Source organism: Rattus rattus, chromosome 2 (assembly GCF_011064425.1).
Source record: "Rattus rattus isolate New Zealand chromosome 2, Rrattus_CSIRO_v1, whole genome shotgun sequence".
NCBI classification, from domain to species: Eukaryota; Metazoa; Chordata; class Mammalia; order Rodentia; family Muridae; genus Rattus; species Rattus rattus.
Genome location: NC_046155.1, coordinates 7707706 through 7721772, shown reverse-complemented (window position 1 = coordinate 7721772; position 14067 = coordinate 7707706). Strand labels below are relative to the sequence as shown.

At 52.7% G+C, this 14067-nt stretch overlaps 1 protein-coding gene across 1 annotated transcript in view; it reads left to right on the top strand.

The window, feature by feature from the left end:
• Muc5ac (mucin 5AC, oligomeric mucus/gel-forming) overlaps window positions 1–13345 on the top strand; it is a 28785-nt gene extending 15440 nt beyond the window's left edge. The window contains exons 27-49 of the mRNA XM_032891419.1: window positions 248–376; window positions 621–777; window positions 1433–1476; window positions 1587–1772; window positions 2878–4962; window positions 5184–5377; window positions 5842–6016; window positions 6376–6626; window positions 6720–6903; window positions 7147–7348; window positions 7905–8083; window positions 8595–8685; window positions 8810–8910; window positions 9033–9064; window positions 9564–9726; window positions 10068–10172; window positions 10389–10426; window positions 10956–11078; window positions 11155–11253; window positions 11659–11778; window positions 11979–12036; window positions 12140–12248; window positions 12699–13345. Coding sequence (XP_032747310.1) covers window positions 248–376; window positions 621–777; window positions 1433–1476; window positions 1587–1772; window positions 2878–4962; window positions 5184–5377; window positions 5842–6016; window positions 6376–6626; window positions 6720–6903; window positions 7147–7348; window positions 7905–8083; window positions 8595–8685; window positions 8810–8910; window positions 9033–9064; window positions 9564–9726; window positions 10068–10172; window positions 10389–10426; window positions 10956–11078; window positions 11155–11253; window positions 11659–11778; window positions 11979–12036; window positions 12140–12248; window positions 12699–12981 — 5108 coding nt within the window. The 3' untranslated portion in view covers window positions 12982–13345. The remainder of the gene's footprint in view (window positions 1–247; window positions 377–620; window positions 778–1432; window positions 1477–1586; window positions 1773–2877; window positions 4963–5183; window positions 5378–5841; window positions 6017–6375; window positions 6627–6719; window positions 6904–7146; window positions 7349–7904; window positions 8084–8594; window positions 8686–8809; window positions 8911–9032; window positions 9065–9563; window positions 9727–10067; window positions 10173–10388; window positions 10427–10955; window positions 11079–11154; window positions 11254–11658; window positions 11779–11978; window positions 12037–12139; window positions 12249–12698) is intronic.
• The last annotated feature ends 722 nt before the right edge of the window (window positions 13346–14067 follow it).

Sequence of the window (14067 nt, the reverse complement as noted above, 5' to 3'; positions counted from 1 at the left end):
CAGTTGGAGGAGGAGGCCTGGCCTCAGAAAACCTTCTGCAGTGGAGGCATCAGTACCCTTTCTTAAGAACAGTCTATGTGGAGCCCTGAGGGAGTGCTGTGGCTGAGGGTGGCTGCTGTACCTGGAGAGTGCCATTTGGTGGCTGCTGCTCCTGGCACTCCCATTAGCCAGAGACCTTTATCTGAGTTACCCTTTCTCAGGGTGGGGTGGGAAGTGGTTTATCCCAGTAAATCTTTCCATTTTCCAGCACTGTTCTGTGACTACTACAACCCAGAGGGTCAGTGTGAGTGGCACTACCAGCCGTGTGGGGCCCCCTGCATGCGTACCTGCCAGAACCCTACTGGACAGTGCCTACAAGATCTCCGTGGCCTGGAAGGTAGGTTGAAGGCTGAACCGGAAGGGGTAGGATCTGTTGGGTTCCTAGGATTGGGACTGGGGTCTATCCATGGATCTAAGGCCTAGGGTCTTCTTATTTTTCCTGGTCCCACTAGGAACCTTTATGCTTTCAACCTCAAACGCTAGTGTTGTGGATGAGGTTGGTCCCAGGGGACAGACCTTGGCCCTGTGGTGAGAGGGCTCTGGGAAGACTCTGTCTGGGACTCAGGTTTCTTGGTCCACAGGCTGCTACCCCAAGTGCCCACCAACAGCCCCCATCTTTGATGAGGGCACTATGCAGTGTGTATCCAACTGTACAGTCAGCCCCTCACCCTGCCGTGTCAATGGGAAGTTGTACCGACCAGGTACATCGATACCTTCAGACGAAAACTGTTATTCCTGGTAAGTCACTTAGCCAGTCACATATAACCTGAAACACTGGGTGGGGTGTGGGGATTCGAACTGACCTTATTTATAGCATCAACCTGAGGTCTAGAACCTCAATTCCAGGTTGAGCTGAGGAGAAAGACATTACCAGCCTCGTGGGCCTCCTGCAATGCATATCTGCCAGAACCCCAGCGGCCTGAGCTTCAGCTAGAAGGGAGATCACTGTTGCCTTAGGCGCAGCTGGGAGGGAGGTTACCCTTGGCTTGAGGCTGGACTGACAGGGAGGGCACCCTTGGCCTGGGGGTTTCAAATGAGGGGAGGGTAATCTCAGCATGGGGCTCAGGTGAGAGGAGGGGTGCCTTTGTCCTAAGGCTCATCTGGGAGCGAGGAAACTCTTGGCCTAAGATCCATCTGTATGTGAATGTGTTGTGTCCTCAGTCCAGATGTCCTCCCAGGGATGAGGGACAATGTCCATCAAAGTCCACATTGTCCCCACTGGTTATTGACAGGGGTGATGTTTGAGAGAGTGTGACCTTAGTAGAGCAGCGGGACCTCAGCCTCCAGCTTGGGCTGTGACAGGGCTCTTTCATCACCAACTCTAAGCACAGAAGGTTCTGCAGACAGTTCCAGTTCCTGTGCGCTCAGTTCCACTTCTTGTTTCTCTTGACAGCGTTTGTACGGAGAGTGGTGTGAACTGTACCCATGATGCTGGTGGTGAGTACCTGCAGCTCTCTCTGAGCTGGAGATGGGGTGGTGTGTGGGACGGGGCACTCATTGCCAGCACTTCAGCACATCCTGACAGGCTAAACATCTATTCCCCACAGCCTGTGTTTGTACCTACAATGGGCAACGGTACCATCCTGGGGACACCATCTACCACACGACAGATGGCATGGGAGGTTGTATCTCTGCACACTGCAGGGACAATGGCACCATTGAGAGGATCGTTGACACCTGCAGTTCCACCAGCCCCCCACCCCCCACCACTTTCTCCTTCTCCACACCGCCGGGTAAGACAGATGTGACTAACAGCAGAAAATGCTAGGTTTTCTGGGGGATCCTTCTCCATGCTGATTGGTACCACCTCTCTTGCTGAATATTAGGTTAATGGCTAGCTCTGGATATTGGTGGCAGGCCATGAGGCTCAAGAAGGGCGCAAGAGCTGGGAAGGGATAGGAGTACCCTGCTTTGTTCCAGAGAAGAAAGGGATCAATCTCACTGACCCATTCTGGCAGGCCTGGTGTTCATGGTACTGCTTTCTGTAGCTACTGGACATGATCTCAAGAGAATGTGGGCCTTAAAAGGCTTTCTCTCTCTTGGTGATGCAAATATTGGCCAGATTAGACCAGATTAAAAGTATATAAAGGCAGATTTATCACAAGGCAGCTCAGGTGGGTTCACCGATCTCGCAGGTGAGGTAACCAGGCTAAAGCTAGGGGTTTTATAGAGCTTAGGTGAGGAGTGATGATGCACTAGCTAGGAGCTGGGACAGTGTCCATACTTGGTCAGAAACTGAGCCCCTGGATGGGCCCTCTCAGGTGGGTTGCCAGAAACTCGGAGACGAGGAGTTTTCTCTAAGGGGATGGAGGATTTTTATCTATGTGGGTGGGGTTGGGGGATAGAGAGCCAGCTTGTGTGGGGCAAGCAGGCGTTTCAGCCTAACAGGCCTTAGTTTAGAATCTTCAAGTACAGATGGTCCTAGGCCAGGCTTGCATGAACTAGGCCAGGCTTGCATGAACACGAGATTCTCCCAGAATGCATAGTTGCCTGCTTGCTTCACACTGCATGGATTACTAGGCATCTCTGAGGTCCCAAACTAGTTTTGAGGGGTTTTAGCATATAGATTCCTCTCAAGGCATAGCTCAGAGAGTAGATTCCCTTTAGAGATTAATTTGTCTGGTCATGGACCCACTAGACTCCATTTCTGCCCACCAGAAGGCAGGGTCTGGGAAGACAAGCTGACTGGTACAGCTACAATGCTCAGTTTTCAAAGTTGATATGACCAGGGTGGTGAGACCCACAAGGGAGTCAATGAATGAGGTGTGAGGTTATGACAGGGACCAGGTGGACAGCCCCAAGGCCCCAGTGTTCACCCCTGTTAACTTTTGTCCACAGTCATGACCTCACTGCAACCCTCCAGCACACATTCCAGCCCTACCCCGAGCGTAGTGTACCCGGGGTCCCCAAGCAAGGCCGTGTCGAAAGCCAGCAGCATATCGTCTGTGAAGACCCCTGAAACAACCTCTGTCTTGACTACATCTACTTCAGCCTCCACCTTAACCATGCCAGCTTGCCAAGAGGAGTGCCTCTGGTCTCCCTGGATGGATATCAGCCATCCTGGACGTGGCATTGACAGTGGTGACTTTGACACTCTGGAGAACCTCCGTGCCCATGGCTACCAGATCTGCCCAGTGCCAAAAGCAGTGGAATGCCGTGCTGAGGATAACCCTGGGGTGCCTTTCCATGCACTACAGCAGCATGTGGAGTGTAGCACAACTGTAGGGCTGATCTGTTACAACAGTGACCAAGTGTCAGGGCTCTGTGACAACTACCAGATCAAAATCCAATGCTGTACCCCCATCAACTGTCCAACCTCCACTGGTCCTACCCAGACCACCCATTTGATAGTCTCCAGGACAACTACCATGGAGGACACAACCTCCTCAGTCCCTGTCACCTCAACTGAGCACACATATAGCACAGTTGCCTCAGGTCCTTCTACCCATACCGCAGGTCCTTCTCCCTCTTCCTCCGTACCTTCTTCATCAGCTCCAGCTCGATCGACTCCTACTCCAGTCAGTTCTACCACTGTTAAAACAACTCTGCCCACCACAAGCCCAATGCCAGAGCCAACTCCAGCCACATCGTCTGTGTCCATCTCAACCTTAGGGTCCACCCTGGCCTCCCCTGAGATAACTCATGGGTGCAGAAAGGAGCTTTGCAATTGGACTGATTGGATAGATGGCAGCTACCCTGGGCCTGGCAGAAGCAGTGGCGATTTTGACACCTTTGGAAACCTGAGAGCCAAAGGATACAAGTTCTGTGAGAAGCCACAGAATGTTGAGTGCAGGGCTCAGTTCTTTCCCAACACACCACTGCAAGAGCTGGGACAGGATGTGACCTGTAGCCGAGAAGTGGGTTTGATCTGTTTGAACAAGAACCAGCTGCCACCCATTTGCTACAACTATGAGATCCGGATAGAATGCTGCACCATAGTAAACATCTGTTCCACAACTTCAGCTACCACACATCCCACCTCACATGGAGTCAGCATAAAAACAAAGACGAACTGGATCACAAACACATATTCCTTTTCCACCGAGAATACCAGTGGTCACTCAACAGTCGTAAACACCAAGACCTGGGTCACAGGTAGTCCACACACAACCCCTCAACCAGGAACAAGGCCGACACCCAGCACAGTGTCCACCCGGGACACCATCACCAGCTCTGTACAGACAGACAATACCACCTCCACATCCCACACCAGCTCACCAAATACAGGAAGAGTCAGCACCACCCACAGAACCCACACCAGCTCACCGCCCATAGGAGAAAGCAGCACCATTTCTACCACGGATATCAGAACCAGCTCTACACAGATGGCCCACACAACATCCGTGGGGAAAACCAGCACGATCTCTGTTCCTGGAACCAGCACCACCTCCATTCCTACCAGCACCACGGGTTCCAGCTCTCATTTTGAGGTGACTCGTTCCCCAGTGACTGCCCACTGCCAGCCACAGTGCAACTGGACCAAGTGGCTTGACACTGACTTCCCAGTTCCCGGTCCACATGGAGGGGACCTGGAAACCTATGGCAACATCAAGAAGAGCGGAGAGAGACTCTGTCCTTGGCCAGAGGAGATCACACGGTTGGAATGCAGGGCTAAGGACTACCCTGAGAGAGCGATGGAGGATCTGGGTCAGGTGGTGCAGTGTGACCCCAGCGTGGGCCTGGTGTGCAAGAATAGTGACCAGGGACCCACCTTTGGTATGTGCCTCAACTATGAGGTGCGACTGCTTTGCTGTCACGTTCCTGAAGACTGCCTCAGGACCGATCGGACTCCTGTGACATCCCACAAGACCTCATTTCCAGTTGTGTCATCATCATCTGTGTCCACATCCTCATCTACCAGTCCTAGAGTTCACTCTACCACCCGTTGTTTCTGCACCATGTCAGGCCAATTATACCCTTTGGGTAAGTGAGATATTTGTATGGGGAATTCTAAGGTACTCTTTTTCCTTATTTTCTTCTGTGAACATCCTTGGTTTCGGCACATGGTGCCCCAATTGCCTTCAAACATTTCCCGTCTTATCCTTTCATCAAGTAGAAAGTCTTGAGGCTGGGAGCCCACTACCTTGGAAGCAGACTTTTCTCCCAGGGCCTTCCCAAGTTTTTCATACTTCTTTGTCTGGCAGGAACCATCATCTACAACCAGACAGACCTTGACGGCCACTGTTACTATGCGATGTGCAGCCATGATTGTCAGGTGGTCAAAGGGGTTAGTCAGGACTGCCCCTCCACCATGCCACCCCGTACACCAACTCTATCTACATCTACCGCCCCACCTGTCACTGAGCAGGATTGGTGCAATGTGTTTCCTCCAAGACTGGTAAGTCTATCTTCTATCCTTTCTGGAGACTCATGGCCACTGTGGAGACCTTTGTGTATTTGCAATTAGACTTCAGCGTCAATCCCCATGAAGATCACCGGTCCCCAGTTGACACAGGGTGAGCTTTGGGCTGGGTTCTTTTATGGCCTTGCAGGGCTGGTCTGTGCTTTGCAGGTACGGATGTTCTTGCCAAGTAGTGGGGGTGTTGGGGCTGGAGCTTAAAAGTACCCCCAATGAGAGTGCAGGTGGCAGAGGGGATGGTGTACTCCATGGACGTAGTGGCACGTGGAAAGGCATGACATATGGGGAGGGGCAGTTCCATATCATGCGCCCTTATATCCAGTTCCATAAGTTAGCAGGGGTGAGGTGAGACCATGGGCTGGAATGGGGCGATACAACCCTGAAAACTGAAGAATGGTCCCATGGCTCAGGACTCAGACCCACAACTGGCTTTGTTTCTGCAGAAAGGGGAGACCTGGCCCATGCCTAATTGTTCCCAAGCCACATGTGAGGGCAACAATGTTGTCTCTCTGAGCCCACGCCAGTGTCCAGAGGTGAAGGAGCCATCTTGTGCCAATGGCTATCCACCTCTGAAGGTGGATGACCAGGACGGTTGCTGCCAGCACTACCAGTGCCAGTGTGAGTGGAACTAGGGTTCAACAAGGGGAGGCATGACCGAGGAGGAGAGAATGAAGTGGACACTAGGAAAGATTTTCCATTATCAAGGCAGGGATGGGGATGCCAAGTGGAGAGAATGGAGTCCCAGAGCCATAGACCCCAGTGGGAGAAGAGAAGCTTCCTCTGTGTCTTAGAACCTCAGCAGCTTATGAAGGGCCTGCCAGGCCAGAGTCTGAAGGCACCATCCGTGTGTCAGAAGGGTACAATGGTTTCTGGAGTTTCTGATTTGCAGGCAACAGGGGAGGGGTTGGACTAGCTGAGTAAGAGTCACTTCATGAGGTGGTATGGAGGCCCTGCTATAAGCTACCCGGCACCCGCAGGTGTTTGCAGCGGCTGGGGTGACCCCCACTACATCACATTTGACGGCACCTACTACACTTTTCTGGATAATTGCACATACGTGCTGGTGCAGCAGATTGTGCCTGTGTTTGGATACTTCCGTGTGCTCATTGACAACTACTACTGTGACCTGGGAGACAGTGTTTCCTGCCCACAGTCCATCATTGTCGAGTACCACCAGGACCGTGTGGTGCTGACCCGCAGGCCGGTTCACGGGGTCATGACCAACCAGGTGGGCACGCCCTTGCGTGTGGAGGGGTTTTTGGCAGGCTTGGTCTGGGATAGGGACCCTAATCCTAAACTTTCTGCTGCTGCCTGTATCCAGATCATCTTCAACAACAAGGTCGTGAGTCCTGGCTTCCAGCAGAATGGCATTGTCATCTCCCGTGTGGGTATCAAGATGTATGTCACCATCCAAGAGATTGGTGTCCAGGTCATGTTTTCAGGCCTCATCTTCTCAGTTGAGGTGCCCTTCAACTTGTTTGCCAACAACACGGAGGGCCAATGCGGTAAGCTCCACTCTGGATAGTGTAGCCTCCACATGGGCCTAGAGGGAGTTCAGACTGTGCACCACATGGTTCACATCTGTTGTTCCCTGGCGGCTTTGCTGTACACCGGGAACCAAGCTGACTTCTGGGGAAGCCAGATGCACAGGAAAGGGAGTGCGACACGATGCCAGTTCTGCTCCTCAACGGGAGTACACTGGGCACAGGTCTCCTGCTGCCTAGCTGACTCACCCGTCTTATCTGCAGGCACTTGCACCAATGACAAAAAGGATGAATGCCGCCTGCCTGGGGGTTCCGTAGCCTCCTCTTGTTCTGAGATGTCCCTCCACTGGAAGGTGCCCAACCAGCCTTCCTGCCAAGGGCCTCCACCAACACCAACTTCAATGGTACCCAGGTCTACACCTACTCCGTGCTCACCATCGCCACTCTGTCAGCTCATCCTAAGCGAGTAAGACTCCAGGAAGTGGGGTAACCTTGCTGGCCCCATCTGCCAAAAGCTACATGGTCGTTAAGAAAAGTGAGACCTGCCTTGTTCCAGACTCTGGGCATTGTCTCTGTGGATTTTGTCAAGCAGTTGTTGCTGGAATGCTATTGTAGGGCTGGTAGTGGCTGTGTTGGCTGTCTCTGAAGTCCTCCACCAGCTCCTCTCAGTGGTAATGGGCATCAGTCACTGCCTGCACCTGGGCAACACCCAGGGTTTCAGAATGAGGGAGCCTGAGGGGGGAGGCCTGGGTTTCAGAATGAGGGAGCCTGAGGGGAGAGGCCTGGGTTTCAGAATGAGGGAGCCTGAGGGGGGAGGCATATCAGGAAGCAACACTCTGGCTAATATCTTTTCTGGAACACACAGAGGTGGGATGCCTTTGGAAGACAGTCTCATAGGTACTTAGTCATTGCCCAGGACCTTGCCTCTGAGGGGATGTCACAGATCTGGAAGTCCGCCTCTGGGTGGCAAGTTGAATAGAATGGATGTACACAGCCCCATGGTTGTCTCTGCCCACCTACAGCGTCTTCAAGCTCTGCCATGACATCATCCCCCCGCTGCAGTTCTATGAAGGCTGCTTATTTGACTACTGTCACATGTTGGACTTGGAGGTGGTGTGCTCAGGCCTGGAGCTCTATGCATCACTATGTGCAGCCCAAGGCGTGTGTATCCCCTGGAGAAGCTATACCAACAACACCTGTCGTGAGTGCCCAGCCAAGTCACCTTTCTATCCTCTGTTGTGAGCATTTAGGGGCACTAGGCAGATAGCCTGGGTAAGGAGAAGGCCATCCAGACTCAGGACCAGTCTTCCCTGGAGGGAAGTCTCCAAGCTCTGGGTTTATTGTGAGAAAGGGGGTTTGTCAAGTTAAGGTGTCTTTGGATTTAGGGCTTGGGGTGCTGCCTGTCTTGGACAAACAATAGAGCTAAGGACCTAGACAAGCAGTTCTCAACCTGTGGGTCAAGGGATCCAATATCAGATATCCTGTACATCAGATATTTACATTAGATCCAAAGGAGTAGCAGAAGTTCAGTTATGAGGTAGCAGTGGAATAATTTTATGGTTGTAGGGTCACCACAACATGAGGGACTGTATTAAAGGGCCACATCAATGACTTCTAAGTGGGTGTCAGCACTCAGCAATGGCTGAGGCTTGGAGGAACCCAGAAGTGGGGCCTTGAGACAGCTTCTCAGGTGTGACTCTCTCTCCATGCAGCATTCACGTGCCCTGAAAACCAAGTATACCAGCCTTGTGGTTCTTCCAACCCTCACTACTGCTACAGGAATGATGACATCAGCCTAAGCTTGTAAGTGCCAGTACTCTGTTCACAGGGCTGACAAACCTGGGTATCCAATTCTGCCATTTGACTCTCGGAAGCTGGACCCTTTCTTACTTGGGGGTGAAGGACCCATCAATTCTGTTTTTCACAGGGCCATTCAAGAGGCTGGTCCTAAGTCAGAGGGCTGCTTCTGTCCAGACGACATGACACTTTTCAGTTCTAATGACTCGATCTGCGTGCCTTCCTGCCAATGTATGTCCCCAAGGGCATGGAGTGTGGGTTTGGAGGGGCAGGATGTGACTTGACCCCAGATCCCGCTGTGGTGCCCAATGGGTTTTATTTCTGTGGCCAAATGACAGAACTTTTCTCCACAGGGTGTCTGGGGCCTCATGGGGAACCTGTGGAGGTAGGTATAAATGGTGATGGTCTCTGGGGACTAGAGACTGAAGCGGGAGGCACTGCCAACGAAGGCGGTGTAGGGCTGGGGTGGGGGCTTTCTTAGTGTGCCAAAGGCCAGATGAAAGCAGGGAGAGTATTGGTGTCCCCAACAGGATCCAGGAAGGTCATCTTCCCTGGGGCTTGTCCTGCCTGTGTTCTGGAGCTGCTGGGTGTCTCATAAGGACTGGTTTAGCCCTGTTCTTTCCTGGGACTCCTTATTCCCTGAAGAGACATGTGATGAGTTGTAGGGAAGGGCTGCTCACTAAACGAAGCCCCTTTCCCACCTCAGCTCCTGACCTCCATGCTTGGCCTTCCGTGCCTCAGGCCTTGCCCTTGGGAAGCCTTCTCCCCAGGATTGCTGCACAGGCCCTCAGCACATGTGGGGCTTGACTGTGAGGCTTGGCTACAGCTGCCCCTGGGCTGAGCAGGTCACTCACAGGTCAGGCTCATGTGTCATTCCCTCATAGCCGGGCCACACCATCAGCATCAACTGCCAGGACTGCATCTGTAAGGAGGGCATGCTGACCTGCCGAGAGAAGTTATGCCCCCAGCCCACCTGTCCAGAACCCGGCTTTGTGCCAGTGTCTGTAGCCCTGGAGGCTGGCCAGTGTTGTTCCCAGTTCAGCTGTGGTGAGCCTTTGCTACTGCCTCCATATCCATGGGTAGGACTGTCTCTTGAGGTACACTGAGTCAGCAGCCAGCTCTGGGTACATGGTCTCAGGAGGCGGGGAGGAGAAGCCATGCTTTCCCAGGCTTTGCACATTGCCCAAGGGACCTGGCTATATCCTGAGCTGACAATCTCCTAGCAGGTGTTCTTCAATTTCGTGTGGTGGCTCTGCCCAACCTGAGGAGCCTGCTCCTGGGGTTCTGGGAGCTGCCGTGACATCCTGAGGTTGGGGGATGGGCCCTTAGAGCAGAAGAGAAATATGTACAGAGGAAGCCCAGCCTCTGACAGCTTTCTCTACCCACAGTCTGCAACTCTAGCCACTGCCCTCCTCCTTTGCACTGCCCGGAGGGTTCTAGCCTGATAGTCACATATGAGGAGGGAACTTGCTGCCCAAGCCAGAACTGCATCAGTAAGTGCCCCTAACCCCTGCACTAAGCCACACTGGGGTCTGGAATTCCCCAGGGAAGGATGGAGTTACGGATACTCGGATACTTGGAGATGGGTGGTTGCCCTTGGTGGGAAGGAAGCCTGACGCGGTCCAGTATCTAGCAGCAGAACTTACTGCTGCAGAAGCCAAGCTGTGCCCTGCAAGGCCCAGGCTGCAGCCAGTATGTCTTTTGAACAGATCAGAAGGGCTGTGACGTCAACGGGACTCTCTACCAGGTAGGAATCACTGGTGTGCAGGCTTTCCAGCCTACAGGGACTGAGTTCCCACTTGGGGCTTCCCACTAGCCCTTTGGAGCTCAGGTGGCCATCTGAGAAGCCAAGGAGCTCTTGGGCCTCTCTAGACCCTGCCCAGACCCATGAACAAAGCCTCCGTGGACGTAGCTCAGAGCAGTGTAGTTAAAGTTGGCCCTCGTATCCTTGAAGCTGCCAATACCTGGCGTCTAGGACCATCAGGATTCTAGCAGCTATCTGCTCCCTGAAATGATACTGGATATGCCAGCACCTCAGTTCCCCTAGCAGTACTTTTCTATTCTGTTCCCCAAGTATGTGGTATCGTGGGTGCCCTGACATAGAGACAGAGTTATAGGTTCCGCCCCATGACAGCACCTGAATCACGGTCTCTTCACAATAAACACCAAGGGAATGAATTGGCTTGGTGGGCAGCCAGGGCAACCGGCCAGTCGGAGTATAGGGAGAGTCTCTTTCAAGCCTGAGCCCACTAATGCCCAGCCGGGACTCTTTCCAGCCTGGTGAGGTGGTCTCCTCCAGCCTATGTGAAAGATGCCTCTGTGAAGTTTCCAGCAATGCCTTTTCCGATGGCTTTGTAGTCAGCTGTGAGATTGAGCTCTGTAACACCCAATGTCCTAAGGTGAGCACTGGTCCCACTTCTGCTCTCACCAGCCTGTGCCTCTGGCCTGAACTCAGGCAGCACCATTCTTCCTCAGGGCTCTGAGTACCAGCCGACTCCAGGGCAGTGCTGTGGCCAGTGCGTACCGAAGACCTGCCCCTTTAAAAACAGCAATAACTCCACTTCCCTCTACAAGGTGAGTAGCTGGGCCATGCTAGGTGACCTCAGGAAGGGGAACTGAGGCTGGGAACAGCAGACCACATCTCTGTAAAGGTTCCATCCAGGCTGGGGCAAAGCCACAACACTCACCAAACTACTCCAAGTCTCTGACCTAGGTATAGAAAACACAAAACGGACAACATCTGTGAACAGAGCAATCAGGGTTCTGGGGGGGCACTGGACCCTGAGTGGCCGAAATCCTGGAGGCTCAGGGATGATTATGCAGGGTTCTAAGAGGGTTCCAGGCTGAGTAGAAAAGGTCCTAGAACCTTGGGGGCTCTCGCAGACATTTGCCTGGCCTATGCAAGTGTCTCCCTGGAAGCAATAGGCTGAAAGGAGACAGAGGATGGGCATTCACTATACAGCCTGGGCCTCTTTGCAGCCTGGTGAGTTCTGGCCAGAACCTGGGAACCCATGTGTGACTCATAAGTGTGAGAAATTCCAAGATGTACTCACGGTGGTGACAATGAAGATAGAGTGTCCCAAGATGAACTGTTCACAAGTAAGTGTAGGCTTCCCTACTCCAGCCTAAAGGGCAGCTGCCTGGAGACGAGAGGGAGAGCAGCGCTGTATGACCAGCCGGCACATCCTCTCTAGTGGAAGGGCTTCCTAGTCTTGTTTGCCTTTGGCCTCGTGGCTCATTCCTCCATTTCTCAATGCCTTATTACCCTTGACATTCACAATGGCCCGTTGTTGGCACAGGACCAGGCTCAGCTGAGAGAAGACGGATGCTGCTATGACTGTCTCATACCCCATCAGAGTAAGTGGGGGTCTGACAAGGAAGGGGGTGATCCCAGGCTGGGGCACCCAGGATGTTACTGAACAGACACTTTTACCTTCTGCCTCCTTTCCTGTCCTCCCAGAATGTACAGTGCACCAAAGACAGCAGATCATCCGTCAGCAAAACTGCAGCTCTGAGGGCCCAGTGAGCCTCTCCTACTGCCAGGGCAATTGTGGGGACAGCACCTCCATGTACGTATGGGTGCCAGGGAGCCCAGAGGGTGTTCAGAAGTGCTATTGGTAGCAGGGGTGGAGTAGGGTGTGTGTTGCAGGGCAGAGTGAGAAAGAGGGGCTTCTAGACTGTTCTAATAACTCATGAATCCCGAGGTAGCATCAGCAGGGTTCCAAGCTCCTTGGGCTGTACTGACTACTTTTAAGGTGTTATCTGTGGACGCATCAGAGATACAAGGTACTCAGCAGGGACCTCCTGTGCATCTAGTTGTAGACTTAGGACACTTGGTGGCCAATGGTAGCTGTAGCAGAAACATTTGTCCCAGGGCAATTGGCAAGTGAGTCAATAGGGTCTTGAAGACAGGGTGACAAGGACCTCAGGAGCTTGGCACCATGCCAGCCGGACACGGAGTCTATGGCAGGGGCAGACAGCTCCCAGCAAGACCGGGTGCTGAGCAGGTCTACTCACAGGTACTCTCTGGAGGCCAACACAGTGGAACACAAGTGTGAGTGTTGCCAGGAGCTGCAGACCTCGCAGAGGAATGTGACTCTGCACTGTGATGACGGCTCCAGTCGGACCTTCAGCTACACCCAGGTTGAGAAGTGTGGCTGCCTGGGCCAGCGGTGCCATGCGCCAGGTGACACAAGCCACTCAGAGTCCTCAGAACAAGAGTTCAAGTCCAAGGAAAGTGAGGAACCTGGCCAGCAGTCAGCATTCAGGGTCAGCGAGGACACCCTTGGGCCTTTCCAGTAAACCAAGCAGCACTGCCGTCCCAACCAAGAAGTCCTCCTGAGGCCAGCAGGACATGTACTTTAGTCCAAGTGGCTTGAATTCTACCTACCTGCTGTTTCCTCTTCAAGAGGGACCCCAGATGTACTTGGAGGTGGGAGAGGCCCCTCTCCACTGATTAGGAGCGTGATGGCCACGGGCTCCTTTTGAAAGAACTTCATTATCACCGAAGGGTCCCAGTAATGACAGTCACTTGAATGACAGTCACTTGGATGCAGGTATCAGCTGCTTGGCCTCGCTCTCACCTCAGCCCTGCTCCTGTGTCCCCCATCCCCAGGAAATGACCAATATGTTTTATAAATATACTCAAGAGCATTTGTGGATTCTCTCTTTGTGTGTGTTTTGTTAAAACAAACAAACAAACAAGCAAACATGATACAGGAGCTGAACAAGGTCAGGCCTGTACTCTAGAGAGCTCATATGTCAGGCTGTTCACTAGGGGCCTGGAAGCCCAGTGAAGGCCGCTGAGGAGTCCTCTGCCTCTTTTTCCAGAGAGGGTACACCCCAAAAGGTGACAGTCACTACACAGACGCTGACATGATGCTCAGAGTCAAAAGCATCCTTGGAGAGGACAATGAAAGAATGTCTGAGTGAATTAGTGAATGAATGAGTGAGTTAGTGAATGAGTAAGTAATTGAATGAGTGGGAGAATGAGTAAATAAGTGAGGAAGGGGTGGTGGAGTGAGCGTGTGAGGGAATTAGTGAATGAATGAATGAATGAATGGGTAAATTAGTGAATGAATGAATGAATGAATGGGTAAATTAGTGAATGAATGAACAGATGAATGAGTATGTGAGCCAGTGGATGAATGAATGAAGGAGTGGATTATTGTGGGAGTAGATGAAGGCACTGGTGATCAAGTGGTTGACTGAGTGGTAAATGGGTAAGTGTATCAGTGTATGAACGGATGAGAGGGATCTGGTGGTGACCAGCTAAGCCAAGCAAGTTTGGATATCCCATGGCCCAGAGAGGCCTGAAGTGGAGGCGGAGTAGCCCATTCCACTTTCCAGTGCTCAGCTGCTCCAGAACTCAAGAGCAGACACATGGAG